The following is a 15,323-nucleotide window of genomic DNA, read 5'->3' as shown; positions in this document are numbered from 1 at the left end:
GCTGCTAGCTCTTTCCAGTTTGGCAGAATCTGACGTTATGGTCTTCTTTGGTGATCTAAAGGAAAAACCTCCTTTTATCTAATCTATTAATGTGTGTCCAGATCCCTGTCAGCAAAGAAAGGAGCTAATTTGCCTTTCTGGGTTATATCATTCGTGATAAGTGTACGGGACCAGAGCGTGAAGTTGTGAAGACCATTTCTTCGTTTGTGGCATCTGAAATGTGGTGGACCTGTGGTTTCAATATGATGGCAGCTCTTTCTGTTGCACGAGTATTACAAAGTCCTGGCAGTGATGAGCATTTCCACCTCTTTTGGCAGACAGTTGCATGAAGCAAGTGCTGTCAAGGCTGGTTGCATGATCAAAGAGCTGAAGAGCAGATGATCACAGGCAGAAATTGACAAAGACAGTGATGGACTGCACAACATGATTCTCACCAGAAAAAAATCCCTATGCATAATATCAGAACATTCAACCCATGGAGTATTACAGAACATAAACAGTCAATATCTCTGAATATTTGTACTTAAGTCACTTGTATTTTACTTGCTGTCAGTTCTGTCTTATCATAACTTTATGGGCGGCACGGTGGCACAGTGGTTAGCACTGCTGCCTCACAGCGCCAGAGACCCGGGTTCAATTCCCGCCTCAGGCGACTGACTGTGTGGAGTTTGCACATTCTCCCCGTGTCTGCGTGGGTTTCCTCCCACAGTCCAAAGATGTGCAGGTCAGGTGAATTGGCCATGCTAAATTGCACGTAGTGTTAAGTAAGGGGTAAATGTAGGGCTATGGGTGGGTTGCGCTTTGGCGGGTTGGTGTGGGCTTGTTGGGCCGAAGGGCCTGTTTCCACACTATAATGTAAGGTAATCTAATCTAATCTAATAAATTAGAAAGTTATTGAGTTCAAATCCTACTACAGATATTGAGTTCAGATTGACACTATGGTGCTGTATTAAGCAAGTGTTATGTTGTGGAGGTGCTTAAACTGAGGACAAGGATGCCCTCCTTAGTGGATATAAAATATCCCACAGTGCAGGGGATCAATCAACATCATAAAAACAGATTGTCTGACTATTATCACGTCATTGTTTATAAGACCTCATTCTGCGCAAATTGGCTGCTGTGTTTTTTAATATTATAATAGTCTGTATACTTCATTGGCTATAAAGCACTTTGACACAGCCAAATGTCATGAAAGGGACTACATAATTGCAAATTTTTATTTACCTTGGTCTATCGAGACCATTATCTCTTTCTCCTTCCTAAGGGGTTTATGGTTGCTGCCTTGATTCTAGAAAACTGAATATTCCTTCTTTGCTTCTGTTGGAACTCAAATTCTTAAAGGAATGCAACGAGAACAGTTTTTTTTAAAAAAAGGAATACGTATTATAATGCTTGCTTGTAACTACTAGATGTTTTACAGCTCGTTTATGCAATAAATTTGTAGTTATCTCACGCTATTTAGGCAAGAGAAGTTAGTGAATTATTGATTCTACACTAATTCCGTTGGGAAAAGGGAAGATTTGCAGCACTTACTTGCAGCTCAGATTTACGGCTGACAATGTCGTAGCAGGGTCATAAACTGCCAGCACTAATTGCAGCTGTAAAATTCTACCTTTGTTTCCTTGTTACATGTAAGGGCTTAGGTCATTATTAGAGATAAATCAGCTTAAGGTGGGAACTCATATCTTCCTAACTGCTTCATTGAGGCCTGCTCTGAGCATTAATCATGGTCTTTGCAAAAGGCCATATCACAATCATGCCTCATGAAAAATTGAAGTAGATAGATGCAGTGAATGGAATGTAGTGCCACTCAAAGTTAACTATTTCCCCATATGGCAGGCATCTAAATGAGAAAAAAAATCACCTTGAGGGACCGTATCTATTTCAGCCTAGACTAAAAATTGCTTAGTCTAAGGAAGAAATCAAAATCCATTAAACCAGGGGATTAAAAATGCCAATACAGAATGACAGAATTGCATAGAGTGCCTTTTTCCTCAGTTTCAGGCAAAGTAAAACATGAGATTTTGTTTAATGGAGTACTTTGTTGTAAGTATGACGTCACTCATGGCTTCCATTGATCCTGACATTGGTATCACGAAGCCCATTGGAAAAATCCATCTCACTCTGTGCTTTTCTAACTTAAGGCCCAGCTGAGAATACAGAACACTGCTGCCTCACAACGCCAGGGACACAGGTTCGATTCCAGCCTCGGACGACTGTCTGTGTGGAGTTTGCACATTCTCCCCATGTCTGCGTGGGTTTCCTCCGGGAGCTCCGATTTCCTCCCACAATCCAAAGATGTGCAGGTTAGGCAAATTGCTCATGCTATATTGCCTGTAGAGTTAGGTGCATTAGTTAGGGGGAATGGGTCTGGGTGGGTTGCTCTTCGGAGGGTCGGTATGGACTAATTGGGCCGAAGGGCCTGTTTCCACACTGTAGGGGATCTAATCTAATCTAATCTAATCATAAAATATTACAGCCCAGTACAGGCCCTCCAACCCTCGAGTTTGCACCAACCCGTGGAACCAATCTGAAGCCCATCTATCCTATACTATTCCATTTTCATCCATATGTTTATCCAGCGACCATTTAAATGCCCTTAAAGTTGGCAAGTCTACTACCATTGTACTAGGTTGTGCTAGGTTAGCAAAAAAGGTGATTACACTACTGCTGTTGTGAAAACTGACCATTCCATCCAAGAAATGGAAACAAGCTTCTCACATGTTTTGTCTTGACTGTTGAAAGTTAAGTGTGCATTCACCTTTAGTGCAAAATAATCAATTCATAAAACATTTATGTCCACCAAATAGGCCATTTAGCTCCTCAATTCCATCAATGAGGGTATGGCTGATCTTCTGATACATATTAAAAGCTTTGAGTATGGAAAATCTACCAATCTTACATTGAACCAAACTGATCAGGCATCAATTGCTGTTTTCAGAAAATATCTATTGTTCTTTGCATATGGAACGGTTTCCTAATTCCTCTTCCTGACTCTGGCTCTAATGTTTAAACCTGGCTCCTAGATCTAAATTGCCTAACCAATAGAAATTGTTTGTCCATATCTCCCATATTTGTTGCCCTTAATATTGAGAGAGATTTGATCAAATCAGATCTTAAATATCAAAATTCTAGAAATATCTTGTGTAATCTCTCTTCATTACTTCGTGTTCAGTTCTCATCCTAGTCAATATACTCTGCATTACCACTGAGGTCAACTATGTTCTTCCTAAGGTGTGGTGTCCAGAACTGCTCACAGTGTAGCGATCCCTGCTGTGGTCTAACCAGGGCTGTAAATAGCCAAAGCTTCTCTTCTACAATCTCGCATGCCAGCATTCCATTAGTGATTTTTTAAAATCTTTGGTAAGGTGCATTGTATCACTGATGGTTGGAACATCAGCAGCCCAATAATAAGGAGAAAAGCAGGAAGTGGTAGCTTCCTGCTAACTTTATCTGCATTTTCTACAGCTTGTCCCAGGAACACAACAAATAGACAAGTGCCCTACTGAACTCATTGAATCCTACTATACATATTCTTAGGTAGCCAATTTCTGCTTTAAAGTAATTTGGTACTTTTAAATTTCCAATGGTTATATTTTCAACTGTCTGATTCTTTGTAAAGATACCATGCAGTTGCATTGTTTCATTGAGGAAAGAGATCATCTGTACCTGATCAGTCTCCCATTCCCTTTCAAACTAAGTTCCCCTCATCCCACCTCAGCTCAGCCTCTTTTTCTACCACCCCTCCCCAACCAAGTTAAATGTCCTGATTGGCAATATTGGAAGTTTGTCATCTATTCTTTTTCCTGTGTTAAACTGTCAAGACGTTATTCACATCCACAAGATGTAGGTCGTGTGGCACTTCCTTTCCACTTCACAACCTATGGTAGATCTAGTCATCCTTGAGATTGGCATAGGAAGTATTTTCAAAGAATGTAAACTGAAAGCACATGTTTGAGATGATTATGAACTATATGTTTGGGCTGTTTTGTTTTGTTATGGTGTAGATTGAACTAAAAAGTTTGTGAAAGTTAACTTTCTATTGTATTTTTACACAGTGCAGAGGAGGCTGCTGGCTCATTAGTCTGGACTGAATTGAAATATAGGTCCGGGAAGTACTTCTGAACATCTTTGCTTCCAAATATTTCACAATATTGCCTTTTGTACTTCTTTTGTCCTAATTGACCTATTGGTTATATTAATGACTATTTCAGAAAATTAAAGCTGCTCATTAAGTAGAAGAAATATTATAATTGACTGGGATATTCTCTTCTTTCATTGGTTGATGTGTTGATATGTTTGTTTTTATCTTCTGTGGAACCAATCTTTGTTTAAAACAATTAACTAAACTATGAGCTTTGATGGGTTAGGTTTGAACACATTCATTAAGCATGAAACATGCTTTGCTTGTTTTTATGGCACGGTAAATAAACTAACAATGCTTTGGGTTATCTTATAGTACATGTTGAAATTTCTGCTCACAAATGCTTCATAGTTGTTCCACCTGCTTTTTTCTATCTAGAGTTCCATCTTTGTATTTCCAATCCTGTTACATTGTAATTGTCAGTAATATCTATAATTTACTCCAATGGATTCCTAGAATGTTAGGAAATCATCATTATCATTTTGAAGTTATTAGATTTTTGATCTGTACCAGCGTTTCATTAATATCTCCACTAATTTTGCATCATCACGTTCCCCATGTGATACTACCATGATGCATAATGCCATTAATAATGCTACCTTCTTTCAGAGCTCTAAAAACAGCAGGAATAACCTTTAAAGTTATGATGTTCCTCATGAAATATTATTTAATATACTTCTACATTTTCAGAGAGAAAATGGTGACATGGTCAGAAACACTTTATATCGCTAGCTCTAATTTGTAAACTAATGAAAATATTTTGACACATTTTCATTAAGATAATGCCTTTTTAAAAGTTTATATTAATGGATCTTAATTTCATAAGTTATTTTGTCTATGTTTAATCTCAATTCTTAAAAGGGATTGAGGGAAATATATCCTTGGAAAAATAGAAAATGCAATTTCAAACATCTTAAATGTTAATGTTCATTAGCATTACTGCCCTAATTTCTTTAAGTTTATCTACATTCATGCAATGTCGTGTTCTTGGAAGGCATCATTTTGCTACTTGTAGCTATTATTACCACGTTGAGAATATGGCAAATGTATTTTCTTTCCATAAATAAAAATGAATAACACAAACTTTCATAAAAGCAATATTTCTTTAATGAGACACATTAAATCTTCTTCAGGTTATTACCCTCCTTTCTCTATCAGATAAGATCCAAGATGTTAGGAATTTGATGCTGTCAGTTACATTGCTTGTTGGAAGAATGCTACAGTGACAAAACAACTTCATTCATCAAGAGAAGTGCAATAGTATAGTGGGACATGGCTTTGTTCCAACAGTTTCTCCACTTACTGGACTTCTGATGTCAGCACATTAAGCAGGGAAATTCTGAAGCATTTTTCTATTGGAGTGACACTCACAAGATAGACACCAAGGATGGTAACTCTACCCATCTTAATAGATCCTGAAAGATCCCACAGTCAGTTTCAATGCTTCTCATTTATCTCTATAATGGCTTGAAATTGGTATAAACCCAGGGTTAAGTAGCTACCCATTTCATTGATAAACAGACCATTCCACAGCAAATAAAAATTAGGAGGGAGTGATGCTTATGTTACATCCAAATATTCAGCTTTACTATGTTGAAAACTAAATAAGACACACACACAGCAATAAGACTTCCATCAAATGTATTTTTTAAAATTACACACATCTTGCAAATGTACATTAAAATGAATACAAATTCAAACTACAAGTGTTAGAAGGGAAGTTACAAAGCAAACTGATAGTTCCTCTTTCACAGTGATCTGATAGAAATGGAACAATTTGGCCTCATGTACAAGAATCCATAATCTCAAAGTGAGATAGATGCTGTTTTTAAAAACTGAATAACATTCTGGATGCAATTTTCAACAGCTGAATCTTGCTATTCAAAGAGCAGTATTAAAAGCAATTTCTCTCACACTTGCAAACTATATAAACTTTTTGAGGGATGTGTAGAAACAAACTCAGTGTCAGAGGCCAGAAAAGGAAAGCCAGATGTACCACAAAAGAGAATCTGAATTCACTGCAGAGTAACTTCAAAGCTGAATGGAAATGGATCCTGCAATCCGCACCTAGTCTAAACAAGCAAACACTTCTATCATTAAAACTCTACTGGTGTGCACTTTTGCAAAACTACATTACAGAGTTCCCACTACATCTACTCACTAGAAATTTAAAAAGTCAATAATAATAAACATTTTATGTACATTTAGAATTTCACAAAAAAGGCAGCAAAAATAGCAAACTGACTCTTCACCACAGATAGCAAAAATGGCTGAAACATGCACATGGTTCAAGCATGATAGCACTGATGTAATAGAAAAGCAAGCAAGCAAACTATTCAGAAATTAACGTTTTAAAAAGAAATGTCACTTTTCTTAGTTCCATTATATATTCAACTCGATGGTAGGCTTTTTTTTCCCCGAAAGCAAATTTTGGTACATTTGGGTTTTTATAGATTCTATAGATTGCATTGATGTTCTGGTTAATTTTCTGACAATAGAATTGAAGAGAAATGCATTACTGTTACCTACCCGCTGCTCACAAATTGCTGACTAACAGATCGATAACACCCAAAAGGTAGATTACAGTCATAACAAGAACAATTATATTTGCAATTGATGACACCTGAAAATTATCATAAGGAGAATACCATGTGTGTGGGAGTAATTAAACAGAATGGTAGGTACTTTGGAATGCTGGGATATGATTTTACAGCAAAAGGTAAGCATTCAAGAATTATAGCAAAGAGATGGTTGAGAGTGATTACACTGAAAATGGGAACTTCCCAGGGACCTATTAGATAAGAATTTTAAGGGTGTTTTCAAAAAGTGCAAACCATTGCTGTTTTGTAGCTGTATTGTACTGTAACTTTCAAACTTTGTTTCTGATCACTTTTGGCACCATCAGCTCACGCCATGCATTTCCAGAATGATGAGGTTTATTTAAGATTTAATTTGAATTTTATTAAAGCTCAACTGTTTCTGACATTATGGCACATTTATTGGAAAACTGTCTACAGTTAGGTGCCAGAAAATTCCTGTTCAGAGCATAAGATTTTCAAGCATGCTTTTAGACCTAACTATTTCCATTTATGGGATAAATTTGAGTGTAATTGAAGTATGAGTCAGCGAGACACCTAATTAATAGATGGATGGGCTGGCAATCTGCTTCTTGTCACCACTTTGAAACCTGCTCACCAGTGAATGAGCAACAACACTGAAATTGAGGTAAGCTTTAAGATTTTCCTGGCTTTCCCTCATCAACTTCAACCATGGCAGATTTGAGTTTAAGAAGGCACCAGACTTCGGAAGGGGCCCACTCCCAACTCTAAGCAAATGGCTTGGGTTTTGAATTAGTTAAGGTCTCTCCTATTGTGTGGACAATCCTGAAGGACAATATTATTCCAAAGGTCAGAAATATGTTTGTCTCTGACTAGATCAGATTTTCAAATTAATGGTGTATCTAATAACATCCAAATGGTTTAGAGCTTCCCTATTATTAAATATTACTATTTTTACCACTATCTCAATGAAGCATGTTGAGTTATATTGTGTAAATACACACTACAATTCTGTTTTGTACTTTATGATGATTGTGCTAAACAGAAGTGAAGTTAGTTCTATTGCCTATTCCAGCATTCAGCGTCAACAACAGCATTATCTGGACATACTCAATGCAGCCAGGTGCAGTCGTATTAATGAAAACCTCAGAATGCCCATGGCTACATTAACGCAAATTTGGCATAGTAGCCAACCTTGTTGATCTTCCAAATAAAATTTGCAATTCAGTATCAATTTGCATCAATGTGGATTTGGATGAGAACTCACAGATGAAACACCCTATACCACTGAGTCTCTATATTAATATATTTTAATTCCTCAGGAAAGGAATTTAATGCACTAATAGCAAAGCATTCACAGTCTAGGCTATGAGTGTGGACAGTGGATTTGTTCAGCAATGCGCTTCTCCAGATTTAAAACAACTGCAGTTTTGATCCTATAATCACCATTAACCAGACTCAATACTGATCCAATGTTCTATTTGTCAACAGTTCTAACCAATTTCAATTATGTCAATTTACTTCCAGCCTCAACACTCACATATACAACTAACTCTGCTTCAGATTTCTGCTCCTTTACATTCACCTCAGCTGCCTCATACACCAGCAGCCAATTGATACTGCCAATTATGGGAACAGTGCCACTTATTCCTGGCTGACTCCTGTTGCATGGCGACAAAAACATAGTCTGTCTTGTTTCCATGGGAATGCTAACAGACCCAGGCTGCACTGCCCATGACGTGCAAGGATAGAAGAAAAATGAATGCAGTACATAGCAGGCAATGCTTCAGTCTATTATACTGACCTTCTTTTTCATCTTTTAGGATACGGTCTCAATTTGTAACATTTTGAGTGTTTATGCCAATTTTCCTTCCAGGTTGGCTTTTTACCAGGTATGCAAATCTGAGGCTGGCTTAACCGTTGTTGTGAGTCTTTGTTACATCTCAAAACAAACTCACAAATCAACTGCCGCCGTGGTTAAAATATTCAATGAAAAATAAAAGATATCAATGTAATACACTCACGGTCTTAGGTAATGGTATTTTTAGAGGGTTCTTTGTGAAATAAATACTGCTGATTAGCATTACTATCATTCTTAATTCTTTTCATTTACCCACGGTGCAGCTACACTCTGTCCACAGAGGCAGTGCATTAAGAAACCAGACAGTGCACTTGAGGCATCTCTTCATGAGGTTATCTTATTCCCCACTCCAAGCAGACAGAGTGCCACCTCACAAAGTGGTTTCACTCACCTTCTCTGGGGGACAGAACACTGCCCCTTGTCAAAATCTCACTTTCTACCTCTAAAGCCAAAGGAGCCACCAGTGGCAACCAACTTATTTACCGTGAACTTCTTTTCCTTGCGGCTGCCGCTCATCCGGCCAATATTGACCAGTAATATTTTCAGATTACTGGCCCGTATTCCCTCGGGATTAACTGCTCGTGCTTGACTTTTCACACGCTCAGTTCCTTCAAGGTGCTCTTGGCCCAATCCTCAATGTGAACAGGATGAAACCAGAGCCACTGTGATCTCACTTCCTATGGAAGGAGTTCCACAATATAATGACCATTACAAGTGTGAAAATACACAGGTTATTAAATTAAGTCAGCATTCAGGCAGAGTTTGTTTCATTAAAGACCAGAGGCTTTTTGCCTATTGTGTACCTCGAGCACTGAAATTAATTCAATTACAAAAGGGTCATCTGTATTTTCACACCAAGCACTGCCATTATGCCTATAGGTCACCTGTGCATGACACATCATTTAAATAACATACACAGCTGTCTTAACCAAATCACAATCTCAAACTATGTTTACTTTTATGGGGTTACATTAGCCTGTCTGACTGAGAATTAATCTGATGTGGCTTGTGTGGCTATACACACACACACACACACAAATTTTGGGAATACTCTCCCTGCTGAGCTTACTTCTCTTTATTAAGGGAACACACTGACACACTTTAAGCTGCAGACTTGCCCAGGGAGTTCAAATGATACCAAAGCCAGAGATCAAAGAGATTGCTCTGAGGAGTAGAATCTGGACTCCTTACTGCTGCAACTCTTAATACACCTTTGGGTACATTATGAATTTATTTGCACCATCTATTGCTATTCTGTGACTGAGTCCAATTGAGCTTTTTTGAATTGACTTCTGGAGAAGTACAGACAAGGCATCATGCTGCCATCACCAGCCTATTGGAAAGAAGATCAAACTGTAATAGAAGCCTAATACTGGGAGAAGTAAGAAGAAGGAACTTTTATCAGGATGTCTGTCATCTGCCATTCTATTACCAAGTAGAAAACAAAGATGGAACCTCCTGCCTGGACTTGCTAGCAAGCAGAAAGTAAACCAAGACATTTTGTTCTTACTTATTCCTGGGATGTAGACACGCTGGCTAGGCTAGCATTTATTGTCCATCCCTAATTGCCCAAGGAGCAGTTAAGATTCTGTCACATTGTGTGGATCTGGAGACATGTAGGTCAAACTAGGTAAATATGGCAGGGTTCCTTTGCGAACAGACATTAGTGAACCAGATGGAATTTTCCAATATTTGACAATGGGCACATGGTTGGCATTATGTCAGCTTTTTATTCCAGATTTTATTAAATTCAATCTTCATTTACCACAGTGGGATTCTAACCCAAATACCCAGAGCAGTGGCCTGGGCTTCTTGATTGCTATTCTCAAGCCATTATCACTGAATCCCTGGAAACCAGTGATGTTTTTCAAAAATAAGGCTGGTGTTACAAAAGTACATTTTGTTTTCCATATTATTGATTACCATATTTCAGCAGCATATAGTAATGGGTAGTTCATAAACCAGTGAGGAGTGGCAAAACTGCCTCCAAAACTAATACAAATGTCATGCAACTAACGGCCCTTTGGTTCCCACCAGCAGTAGGGGCCAACTTAATTGGCCAGGGAAGACCTCCTGGGAGCAGAGCTGATCTCCAGACAGGCCAAGAGGCCTCTCACTCCCTGCCTGCTGCAGCAGCCATTTTGACCACTATAGTTGATTGAAGGCCAGTGATAAACATCTGAAATCTGAAGCTATGAAGCTCAATTATGACTCAGGAAAAATCATACAAAAGGAGAGAGAAAAAAAACAACTCAGGGACAAAAAAAATCCCAAAATCCTGAGTCCTCACAGAGTTAAAGGTAACTGGAACACATGTTTTAAAGAACATAACATTTCTTCTGTAGACTTTCTCAGATGTTACGTGAGCGAGGAATGACTCCCTAGAAGATGTGATGCTTGCCATCCTCTCAAAACATCATCTAATATGATTAGAAACTTGCTGAATGATGGAACTAGACTTGGTGATTTGAACTGACACTAGAACATGAAGAAGAACATTGGCTGGTTAAGGAATGGCCAGAAGGTTAAGCAAAATTCATGAAAGTATGTTGAGAGGGCAAAATGTACCAACAATAAACCCCAATTTCTCTCTCACATACCATTCAGCTGCACGATCCTAATTGACAACTTTTTTGTAATAGTTCTTCTCCCTGCTACCTCATTTTGGAGGTGAACTGAAGGATAATTGAAACATTAGCTGGCAATAATTTTTGTATTGTGGCACATTGATATCATGGAAAGAGAATAATCACTTCGATATGCCAATCATTAGACAATCTGCTAATCTGCGGAAGTGGGGGCATCTACCAGCCAATTTCAACCACTACTTTTTTTTCTGACTGAAAGTATACAGGGGCCACAATATTCAAACAATTGCCAAGCCTGTGACTGTTCAGTGAATGCTTCAGGGCCAAAATGCAATGGTGAACAGGGTGAATTTCACAGCAATGCAAATTCCATGGCAAAATGGAGCAATTCTTTGTTCTCTGGGGAAAGGGGCAGAAAACAAAGGAGGCTGCATCATAAGACGTTCTGCAGCAGGACAGTAGCATGGAGAAATACTCATGACTAATCTTCCAAACTTGGTTATTGAAACAGAAGAAATTGCAGTGCATTGAAATTTGAATTCCACATCAGAGTAAAATCAGCCTGCAAGCTAAATGTCACACCAAATCAAACAAGGTTGTAAACATTCTTTATGAATCAAGAAAAGCACAAGATAAGTCTCATGCATGGCAAGTTTATTTCATGCTAATCCTAGTCCAGTGGCAAGTTAATGTTCCCTTTTCCCTATCAAAGAAAACCCTTCACCACCAGCTTTTACAAGTATTCGATTAATGCAATTCAGTAAGTCTACTTATAAACTGATTTGAATATAATTGCACAGTGAACACATTCACAAATAAAAAAGCGCATGAACAATTTGTTCTTATTAGTAAAATGTAAATTTGCTGTCTTACTCTAACCCTAAATAGTTCTATCCATTCAAAATGTCATATAAAGCAAGAATCAGAATCATTTTATCACTAAAAAAAGTATTAAACAAATGTGATCAAATTTAATTTTAGAAAATTAATGCCTTAGTCTCATTAAGCTGTATTCTTCTGAAATTACTTTCCCATTCTCAAATCAATGTTATTTTCACTTTAAACTAAATGTTTGCATCTTAGTTAATGATTTTTTTGGAGTTTTTTTCTGTCCCTCCTTTTTTTAAACAAATCAGATGTTAAACATGTCTGCGCAGCAGAGGATTTTCTTAAAAAAGAAAAAACTGGCAGAGGTCTTTAATAACTAAAACCGGATTTATAAATGAAGCATATAATAACTGCACATCAAATATCAAAGAGAAATGGAAAATCACACAGCACCATTGAAAAAAACATAACCAGGGACCATAAATTTCAAAGAACAAGTGACGTACAAGAGACCTGCTTGTGTTATTATGAAATATTCTCACAGTGCTTCATATCTGATGTTTAGAAAAAGGCAGTGATATTCCAAGATACTAGGTTTCTCATGAGAAGGACAAACTGTTAAAAACAGGGCAATTTTGTTTTGGTGTCACTTGGCAATTAGTGAACACCAAGATCAATAACCTCTGCACACTGGGCAGAATTCCTTTTCCAAGTCTCACTGGTTCAGATGGCGAATTCCAGCCTTCCATCACTCATCTGGCTCACATCGAGTCACCCAGTGAGTCCGAGTCATCCAGAGAAAGTGGCAGATACAGATCCTGCAGTGGGGAAGCAAAGAGAAACAAGATTGATGAAAAAAAGTGGTGATTGCCACAGTGAGGGTGATAGTGTAAAATAGAAATCTCAGTTTGAATCTCCCTCGATTTCCATTTTCAGTGATTCCATTTTTCTCTCCACAGATGCTGCCTGACATACTGGGTAACATCAGCATTTTCTGTTTTATTCTGCTTTTAACCTGAGTGTAAACTAATTGCTCAGTGGCCCTGTACTATTCTGCAAAAGGTTCAATTGTATTTAATCTTTCAAACCTTTGTAAAATGTGCAAGTAATTAACATCTTAATTTCTTCAGTTTGGCTCCAAATGGTACATTCATAAATCTCAATAATCATTTCCTTCTTGTAGATTCTTTGTTCCTCTTCATGCTTATCTTTTCAGTTTGGTGTCTTTTCAGAATGCAGATTTTCTGTTTCCAAGAGTCAGTCTTTCTCTTCAAAGAAAAAGTGTCATCATCAGTCATCCACAAATAGTAAGAAAGCTATTCTCACAGTGGGAGTGTTGTATGGAGATGTAAACTTGATATTGTACAATACAGACACCCTCTGTGTCAATGGTCATTCTCGGTGATATATTTGCTGTCCAGTTCCATGTATATTGTTCTTTGGAGCAGTATGTAGATAGGGAGAATCTACTGATACTTTCACTGGAGCCAATTGTTTTCCAAAAGTCAATCATAAACTTTGGATATGTATTTTAAAAAAGGGATTGTTTAAATACAAATCTATGATTTATTAATTAGAATCAATTATTATTTAGTTTAAACACAAATGAAAGAAAACTTGCATACTGATATATATCCTTAACCCCTTTCTCAACTATCCCTCAGGATTTCACATTTATTATTGAAGTGCTGTTAGTATTATGTAGGCAGTCATGGCAGCCATTTTGAATATAGCAAATTGCCAGAAGTAATAATAACTTAACCAGCTAGTTAATCCAGTTTTGGTACATTTGCTGAGAAAAGAAGACATGCATTTGACCATTACCATTGCTGAGCTAGTGTATGGAATCTGCATCTTCACAGTGAGGTTGGATACACCTGCCATCAGCCCAATGCAACCTAGTCTCCCTCACATGTGACTAGTCACACAATATTGGTTGCAGATACCTGACACTCTGATTGTGACCTTGGAAAGCTCTTGGAAGATTCCCTCATGAGGACAACCCACTGGGAAAAGGTTGCCCCTTTAAGTTGAATGGAACAAAATTGTGAGGAGCTCTCTTCCAATCACAAGGCAGTTCCTGGCCATCCTTGCTACTGATGGGTTCACTAGATATCTTATCTGCAACAAACCTGGGAGAGAAAGAACTTTTAGGAGCAGCAAGCAGTTAGGTAACTAACTGCTAGTAGTGAGGAGGCACTAAAGAAACGTCTACAAGAGTCCAGAAGTGGGGTCCAAGTTACAGGGAGTGTGATGGGCTCAGGGCTAAAGTCCAAGAGCCTGTAGCCATTTTGGTGAAACCAGGAGGAAAAGATGGGCAGGAAACAGACTTTTTAATAAAAGTCAGGAGAAAGAGCTGCCATTTTGCCAATACAACTACCCACCCACCAGATCCGAATGACAATTAGGGAGAAGACGGAGGCTGCAAGAGAGTTGAAGGTGTGGAGAGGTAGGGAGGCTGCTATGGAAGTGGGAGGGAGAGGCAGGCTCCAACGGACCGGAGAGAGACAGAGGGAGGCTGCAAAGAAGAGAAAACAGTTTAATACCTATCAGCAAAGGAACACTTAGCTCACTAGGAAACTTGACATGAGGTAATTAATTACTTGCAAATTAATGTGGTATCACCAAGCTTAAGGCTGCTTTTCCGGAGCTACTCCATGTGACTGCCATTGCAATGAACAATGTATCAATTGTTAAATTGAAATCTGAGACTGAAATCCATGATGCACTAAAAACAGCAGTAACTGACTTGTTAAAATATTCCAGTTTTGTAAATATGCAATGGAATTACACTGGGTATAATTTTGTCAGTTTGGAAGGTGTAACCTTCGTGTGAGTAAAAGCCCATATCTGTTATTTTGAATGAGAAACTTTTATTGCTACATTTTTGCTAGTTGTCCTGTGCTAATTTGAACACTGTAGTATCAATTAATTAATGCTTCCATTGTGTGTGGTGGCTTTCCATTTAACAGATGGGTTCTGCTTCTGTGAGGCCAAATATCCCAAAGATTAACACGAATAAAAAAAGGAATGTTATTATGTAACTGCGTCATTTCATAAAGTACTTGGTGTGAATGAAAAATTAGCCCTCAAGAAAATCTCGAAAGGAGCCCTCAAGAAAACAAGAAGTAACCTGGCATGCATATGTGCACGTGTGGTGTACATGTGTCAGTGTGTCTACAGATGTGAGCAGTGCACACATGTACTCATCTGTATAGACACAGCATGCCCTCCTGAGAACTGAATATATCTTGTTCTATCCTATGACATTAAGGTGACTGAACTGATTCACCTGCATTTGGTACTTCGTGTAGAATTCTGGCTATGTTAATGAGAGATCAATA

General features: G+C 38.1%; 1 protein-coding gene across 2 annotated transcripts in view; it reads right to left on the bottom strand.

Annotated features, from left to right (window-relative positions):
• Nucleotides 1-6,307: 6,307 nt before the first annotated feature.
• The window catches only part of LOC122557342 (neuronal migration protein doublecortin-like), a 168,597-nt gene continuing 159,581 nt past the window's right edge, over nucleotides 6,308-15,323 (bottom strand). For both annotated transcript variants that reach the window (XM_043704948.1, XM_043704949.1), the window contains one exon: nucleotides 6,308-12,797. In XM_043704948.1, coding sequence (XP_043560883.1) covers nucleotides 12,741-12,797 — 57 coding nt within the window. In that variant the 3' untranslated portion in view covers nucleotides 6,308-12,740. The remainder of the gene's footprint in view (nucleotides 12,798-15,323) is intronic.

The sequence above is a fragment of the Chiloscyllium plagiosum genome, chromosome 15, assembly GCF_004010195.1.
Source record: "Chiloscyllium plagiosum isolate BGI_BamShark_2017 chromosome 15, ASM401019v2, whole genome shotgun sequence".
Lineage (NCBI taxonomy): Eukaryota > Metazoa > Chordata > Chondrichthyes > Orectolobiformes > Hemiscylliidae > Chiloscyllium > Chiloscyllium plagiosum.
This window is presented reverse-complemented; position numbering and strand designations above follow the sequence as displayed.